This window comes from Bos grunniens, chromosome 18, assembly GCF_055505025.1.
Source record: "Bos grunniens cultivar Pamir isolate PY7600 chromosome 18, Bosgru_T2T1.0, whole genome shotgun sequence".
In the NCBI taxonomy this organism is placed as follows: domain Eukaryota; kingdom Metazoa; phylum Chordata; class Mammalia; order Artiodactyla; family Bovidae; genus Bos; species Bos grunniens.
In genome coordinates, this window is record NC_141182.1 from 11,173,941 (window position 1) to 11,181,517 (window position 7,577).

At 49.1% G+C, this 7,577-nt stretch overlaps 1 protein-coding gene across 1 annotated transcript in view; it reads left to right on the forward strand.

Moving 5' to 3' along the window:
• Positions 1–7,123, forward strand: part of CRISPLD2 (cysteine rich secretory protein LCCL domain containing 2) — a 67,412-nt gene extending 60,289 nt beyond the window's left edge. Inside the window, exon 15 of the mRNA XM_086350178.1 lies at positions 4,741–7,123. Coding sequence (XP_086206304.1) covers positions 4,741–4,795 — 55 coding nt within the window. The 3' untranslated portion in view covers positions 4,796–7,123. The remainder of the gene's footprint in view (positions 1–4,740) is intronic.
• The last annotated feature ends 454 nt before the right edge of the window (positions 7,124–7,577 follow it).

A 7,577-nucleotide genomic window follows, 5' to 3' on the forward strand; every position in this document is an offset into this window, starting at 1 on the left:
TTATTTCTTAGCTTTCTTAATTAATTTTACTTTTGGTTGCGCTGCATCTCCGAGGGCTTTCTCTAGCTGTGGCGAGCAGTGGCCACTCTCTAGTTGTGGTACACGGGCTTGTCTTTGCAGTGTCTTCTCTGGGTGCAGAGCACAGACTCGAGAGCACATGGGCTTCAGGAGTTGCAGCTCATGGGTTCTAGAGCTCAGGCTCAGTAGTGGTGCACAGGCTTAGTTGCTCCATATAACGTGGAATCTTCCCAGACCAGGGATCAAACCCGTGTCCCCTGAATTGGCAGGAAGATTCTTATCCACTGTGCCATCAGGGAACTCCCTTGTGATTTTGTTTTTTTTTCCTAGAGAAAAAGGAATCAGACTGCCCACATTGTTCTGTTAATTTTTTTTCAGTCAACAACAGTTGTGAGTGTCTTCCCAATACTTCCCATGCCTGACATAGCCACACCATCATTCCATGGCTCCATGATATTCTGTTGCATGGACGGACTGTTTCTTTACCCAGTTGGCTGACATCTGGGTTGGTTCCTTTTTTTGTTTTTGTAAACAACACAGCAAAGAACATCTTTGCACAACCTGTGTGCTTTCCCTACACTTTGCTTAGGTAACTTCCTGTTAGCAGCATAGCCACAGCCACCAATTGACCTCTTTCTGTGATGCATGGCACGTCTCTCTCCTGTTCAAGCCCTGCTGAGAAAAAAATCTCCAACTCTTATCAGGCAGGTCACCCCACCCACTTCCCCACCCTCCTGGTACAGCATCTGCCTTGTCACAGCAGTGCCCCTCACTGGCCTGCTGTCTTTCCTGGATACCTCAGGGCCTTTGCACCTGCTGGTACCCAACCCTGGGCCCTCCCAGCTCCTATACCTCCCATGGCTGGACCCTCATGTTGTGCACATCTACACAAAAATGCCAGCTCCCCAAGGAGGCACCCTCCTGCTGTGGGGTCTCCATTCACCCTCCCCCCTGACTGTGCCCCCGATCTAACCAGATCCTCAGGACCCACCACTGTCTGCAATTACTCCTTACACCTATTTAGCAGTTGATCTCTCACCCCCAGACCGTAAGCTCCATGAAGGTAAGAACCCCTTCACAGGTGTGGTTAACCCCGTGTCCCCGACACCCACCCCAATGCCCATACATAGTAGGTGTTCAGTAAATACTGGTTGAGTGACTGACAAAATGATGAGTTCAGCTATTTGTTCAGAACCAGTTGTAGGATTTTTAATACCCTTTATGAAAATTATTCAATAATTTTGGGAACATCATCCAACACCTTTGGTGAAAATTGTTCAGAAATGTGCTGGTTTACATTCCCTCTTGGGAGCTACAAACTAACCTAGAAAGAGTCAGAGGGCGAGATTTAGAAAAGGAGGTTGTCTTATAATTTATCAGGTCACACTTGGTTTTCATCAGACCCACACAGTTGTCCACTTTGCTAGCAGAACTGGAGCTTGGTAAACGTTTGAAGCATGGACCTTGCCTGAGGCAGCAGGAGGGACCCATCTGATGGCACATGAGACCCAGTTGGCCCACTGTCTGATGTGCTGAGAAATAAACAGCCCGTTCAGCAGAGCTTGCTTGTGCCTTCTGGGTGGGGTGGTTGTTCAGTGGGAATGTCTGGCAGGAACCTTAGGGTTCCCGTCTGGATGACAGCCTGAGTGGCCCCTGTCCCTGGCTTGTTGGGGGTCCTATGGATGGGGGCACCCACTGCCCCATCCGTAGAGTTTCAGAATCACAAACCCTGGTAATTGTCCCCAGCACGTGTAATAGCCGAGGGCGTGTGGCTCTGAGTGATTCTCCCAGACGATTCATTTGGGCAGAGAATCCAGGAAAGTCTTGCAGCCCAGAGGCCCGAGGAGGGCCCTGAGCTTCTGAGAAACCTGCAGGGCAGCCAGGGTCACCGCAGCCCCCACCACAGTGTCCACCCTCTGCCTCTGTGGGCCCATGGGGGCTTCTGGCACCAACATTCCGTCATTTCTGGGTTCTGGACTTTCTCCACTGCCCCCTCTTGCCAAGGCTCCCATCTGATACACATTTCCAGAAGACCCAGCTCAACCAAAAAAATATGAATGGTAATAAAAAAGCCACATGAGGGGCTGTGCTGGAGGCACGTGGGTTAACAGGCCACCCCGTGCGTAGTTGAGGAGGTTGTGAATCACGGTAACCTTCCTGAAACACAATTCAGCAGGTTGCCCACATCACCAGTGGGCATTCCTCTGATGCAGTAATTCCACTCCTAGGAGCTTATCCCTGGGTGCCCTCCTATAGATATAGGCAGCCCCCTGGACCAGGTTGTTCTCTGTAGCATTGTTTGCAAAAGCGAAACATTAGAAATGGCTAAATATCCATCCTCAGGGACCCAGTTAACTATATGATAATAGCGTGGCGCAGTGCCAGTGCCAGAGCCAGAGGAGACACGGGTTTGACCTCTGGGTCGGGAAGATCCCCTGGAGGAGGGCATGGCAACCCACTCCAGTATTCTTACCTGGAAAATCCCATGGACAAGGGAGCCTGGTGGGCTACAGCCCACAGGGTCGCAAAGAGTCGGACACGACTTAGCGAGTGAGTACACGATAGCTTCCTACGAGAGAATACTATGCAGTTGGATCAAAAGCACGAGGAAGCTGTTTTTGTACAGGGAGCCAATGGCTGTAAAAGGGACAAAAACAAATGTTGACAGGATGTGGAGAAGCTGGAAGATGCTTATGTGTCGCTGGTGGGGATGGAAAACAGTGCAGCTGCTTTGGAAAATAGTCTGGCAGGTTTTTAAGAAGTTGAGCATACATTTAACACACGACCTAGTAATTCCACTCCCATGTATATACCCACAAGGAGTTGAAAGCATACATTCACACAAGAACCTGTATGCAAATATTCATCGCAGCGTCATTTATATTTGCCAAAAATTGAAATCTAAAGTCCATCAACTGAGGAAGGGATTAATGGTGTGTGATCTACCCAGGTGATGGAATATCACTTGGTAAGAAAAGTAATGAAGTGCTGAACACACTACAACATGTTGCTGTTTTGTTGTTTAGTCACTAAGTCGTGTCCGACTCTTTTCGACCCCATGGACTGCAGCTTCCCTGTCCTTCACTGACTTCCAGAGTTTGCTCAAACTCATGTCCATTGAGTCAGTGATGCCATCCAACCACCTCATCCTCTGCTGTCTCCTTCTCCTTATGTCCTCCCCTTCTCTTCATGCCCACAATTTTTCCCGTGTCAGGGTCTTTTCCACAAGTCAGCTCTTCACATCAGGTGGCCAAAGTCCTGGAGCTTCAGCTTCAGCATCAGCCCTTCCAGTGAATATTCAGGGTTGAGTTCCTTTAGGATGGACTTGTTCTCCTTTAGGGATGATTGGCTTTCTGTGATTGGCTTCTGTTCTGAGCATGATGTTTTGAGGCCACAACATGGGTGAACGTCAAAACACCATGCCCAGAACAGAAGCCAATCAGAATGTCACACACTGTGTGATTCCACTGACATGAGAGGTCCAGAAGAGGCAGGTCCATAGGCACAGAACTGGCCAGGGGAACTGACTGTAAATGGGCACCAGAGACCTTCCGGGGATGACTGTAATGACTTGGACTGTGGAGATGATTGCATAGCCCCCCCAATCACTAAAAGTCACTCAATTGTCCACTTCAAAAGTATGAATTTCATGGCACGTTGCATCTCAATGAAGCTGGGTGGTGGTGGTTGTTTTGTTTTGTTTTTTTCCTTTTTAAAAAAGGATTTAGCTCCCATCTTGAGAGGGTGGTTTTTTCTGGCTGTGTGACTTGTAGAAACTGACTTTCTCCTTGCCTCCATACTCTTGCCTGCAAAATAGGGATACAAATGGCTCCACTGTGGGAAGGAGGTAAAGGCGGATAGAAAATGCTTCCTTTACAGCTCAGTTCAGTTCAGTTCAGTTGCTCAGTCGTGTCTGACTCTGTGCGACCCCATGGACTGCAGCATGCCAGGCTTCCCTGTCCATCACCAACTCCCAGAGCTTGCTCAAACTCATGTCCATCGAGTTGGTGATGCCGTCCAACCGTCTCATTTTCTGTCATCCCCTTCTCCTCCCGCCTTCAATCTTTCCCAGCAGGGTCTTTTCCAGTGAGTCAGTTCTTCACATCAGGGCTTCCCTTGTGGCTCAGCTGGTAAAGAATCTGCCTGCAATTCGGGAGACCTGGTTTCAATCCCTGAGTTGGGAAGATCCCCTGGAGAAGGGAAAGGCTACCCACTCCAGTATTCTGGCCTGGAGAATTCCATGGACTGTATAGTCCATGGGGTCACAAAGAGTTGGACACTACTGAGCAACTTTCTCTACACTCCTATACAATATCTGAGCCCAACTGTGGTGCCTCTTTTAATAACTGGAATACATGCACTACTGTTTTAACACCCTGTTAATCAGTCAAGCAGGTGGCTTCTCTTTGGGTTGACAGGTGGTAGCAAAACTAGGCAGAAGTCCTAAAGGCTGAGTTGCGTTCAGACAGACGGGGGCCAGCCAATTCCAAGTTAACAGAAACACCTTAACAACCCAGCCCTCGATTCAGACCCAGGTGTGTCTGCAGAGGTAGAGGGCTTTGCCAGCTGCTCCTGGCCGGGGCGAGCCCTGTTCCTGTAGCTTTAGGAAGCATCTCTTGGCCACACTGCTTCCACTGAGGGGACCTGTGGACACCCAGCTCCCCCATCCCAGCTCGATCCCTGCAGAACTTTCGGTAACATGCGCTCTTCCTTCTTTTTCAGTTTGAGGACCCTTAGAGACGGAAAGGCCTTCCGCATCTTTGCCGTCAGGCAGTGAACTTGCAGGGCTGGGGAGAAGGGCACGTCCTCAAGACGGCTTCAGGGGTTCTCTTTTTATTTTTATTTTGTCATGGGGGGGGTGGGCCGGGAATGTGGGGAGTCAGGAAGCTTCCTTTGATTGGCATCCAGCGTCCCATCTGCCGTGCCTTGGGCTCAGCTCCTCGCACCTGGAAGAGAGAGCATCCCTGGGGTCCTGAGCAGACAGCTGGTGATCATCTTGCTGAGGCCCGGGGGTCTCCCCGCAGAGGCGTCTTTCTATGGATGGAGAGAGGATTCCTACCGGAGGAGAGAATGAAGGATTTGGAGCTGATACCGCGAGGCACTGGGGCCATGGGAAGAGGCGCACGGAGAACACTTGGGGGGCGGGGGAGTTTCAGGGATGGAGTAGAGGTAGCTATTTAAAACATTCAGAAACACAATCTGTCCCTACCAATGGTGAAAATGGGATTAATGTTTGCTGGTCAGACAAACGGGCTGGTCTGGGGGACTCTGCCCTGGCGCCTGTCCTGCTCCCGTCCTGCTGCATGCGGGCTGGTTCTATACACAGCAGTGCTGGTTGACTTCAAGTTCAGCCCTAATTCCAGAGATGTGTCTTGTCTTGGTCCTTCCCTACGTCCACGTGGCCTGTCTGCCTGCTCGACCTTTGGTCTCATTGAGGACTAACGAACCAGGACCCTTCTTTGATCCCCTCCTCACTGCGGCTCACACTCCACCCAGACTAGTTTTTTTGTCTCCCACCAGGGTCTTTGCTTAGTAAGTGATTCTGTATGAAGCCCACCTTTTAATTTCAACCCCTCGTTCTCTGTGGGTCCCACCAAGATGTCTAAAAACAGCCAAAGAAGGGCTGTTTAGTTGCTGCCTTTAAAATGGCACTGAAGTGTGCAGATTCCCCATCCGTTAGATGACCTATTTTTCTGCAGTGGGAGGAATGGCTTCATTCTTCAGTACATTCCTCGCCGAGGTTAGCAGCTCTGGAAGGAGACACAGCCTGTGGTTATGAAACCATCTTGCGGCATAATAACAAGAGATGGTAACACGCGCGGGGGATTTCTCTTCCTGTTTTTGTGGAACGGTTCTTGCCAAATGTTTCTGAGGCTCCGAGGAGCGTGGTGCTCTCTGGCTGCCATTGCCATATAAAACTTCATAAGCCTCGACCTGAACCCACAGTGAAATAAAAAACTCTTCTGTAAATAGTGTTTCTTTGCAGAAGGTAAAATTCCACCTTCCACCACCAGACCGGCCAAAAGATCACTTTCATGAATGCCAGTTTCAAAGTTGATTTCACCCTCAATCAGCATATTTCTAAGGCAAAAGAGCTAGCAAAAAGTTAAAAAAAAACTAAGATCGTCTGGACAAGGAACTCTACCTGAGGAACCAAGCTGGTTGCTTCCGTTAGTGTGTCCGTAATTAGAGCAGAAACAGAAGTTAAATACTATTCCCAGCTAGCGGGAGTTTGTAGAAGGAATGAAACCGTTAACCTTGACAGAGCTGAAATGAGCAGGACTGTTTTTGCTTTGCACACTATGGGCTTGTTATAATTCATAAGTACTGACTGTCTGACTCCAAATGTCAGAGTGGAAGAATTTGGTCAGACTGTCAGATACTCATCTTGTCCCTGCCAAAGATCTGAGTCCTTGGATCAGATGCTAGCTAGGTATTACACTGTTGGGCTTCTGCTTGTCACCAGGCTTTGGTGGCTGTGACCATGTCCAAACTCTGAGTTTGGGTTTTCAGAATTAGTGACAGTCCAGGGGAATTTCAGGTTTGCTTTTGAAGCATTCTGCCCGAGGGAGTCTGAAACATCCAATAGGAGTGAACTCTATCATTTAAAAGTAAAATTCCCAGTTCCTTCATTAACTGGCCCATATAATGGACTAGAAACTCCTTGCCCAGAACCAGGTCTTGCTATCTCTTTCACTCTCACAAACATTTTGAAACTGGAACCATTTATCTTCCAGAAATGAACACAGGGCTTCAAAGGAGAAGCTCTCCTACTAATCAGGGACCTCCTTCTCATTTAATGTTTAACAGTGCCTACGGCGCCTTCAGCACCTCACCCATAAGATGATAAATCTGGCCGACAGTGTTACTGGGACCCCCAAAATAGAAAGTTTTGGTTTCCTTCCGGTTTTTCCCGTCATGTTCTGATTTTTCATACTGTCTGTAGGCTCACTCAGCCCGCAGCTTACATGTGTGCTTTTTTCTATGAAAAATGATGTATTTTACTACTTCCTATGTACAAAAATTTATTGTAAATTTATGTGTGCTTCGCTTGAACAGGGACCACGTTGCTGTCGTTTCAATAAAACTGATTTTATTTCTAAAACGTTTCTGGGACTTATCTTTTAAGGGCACACCTCATCTGTGTAATAAAAAGTTTAAAAGCTCCTTCCAGGCTGGTTGGAGAAGGATATGGCAACCCACTCCAGTGTTCTTGCCTGGAGAATCCCAGGGACAGGGGAGCCTGGTGGGCTGCAGTCTATGGGGTCACACAGAGTCGGACACGACTGAAGCGACTTAGCGGCAGCAACAGGCTGGTGGTTCTTTTCCATGCCATTCTCCCGGGAACGCGGCGCACGGGCGTGGAGACGCTAATCGTGGAAGGATTTCTATCTCCGATGTGCGTAAAGCGTTAAGTCATGTAGGGCGTGAGGATTTGGGCGCGAGGACGTGGGGGTGTGAGGACGTGGGGACGCCAGGATGTGGGCGCGAGGACGTGTATGCGTGAGGACGTGTGTGCGTGAGGACGTTGGGGGGCTGCGGACATGGGGGCGTGAGGA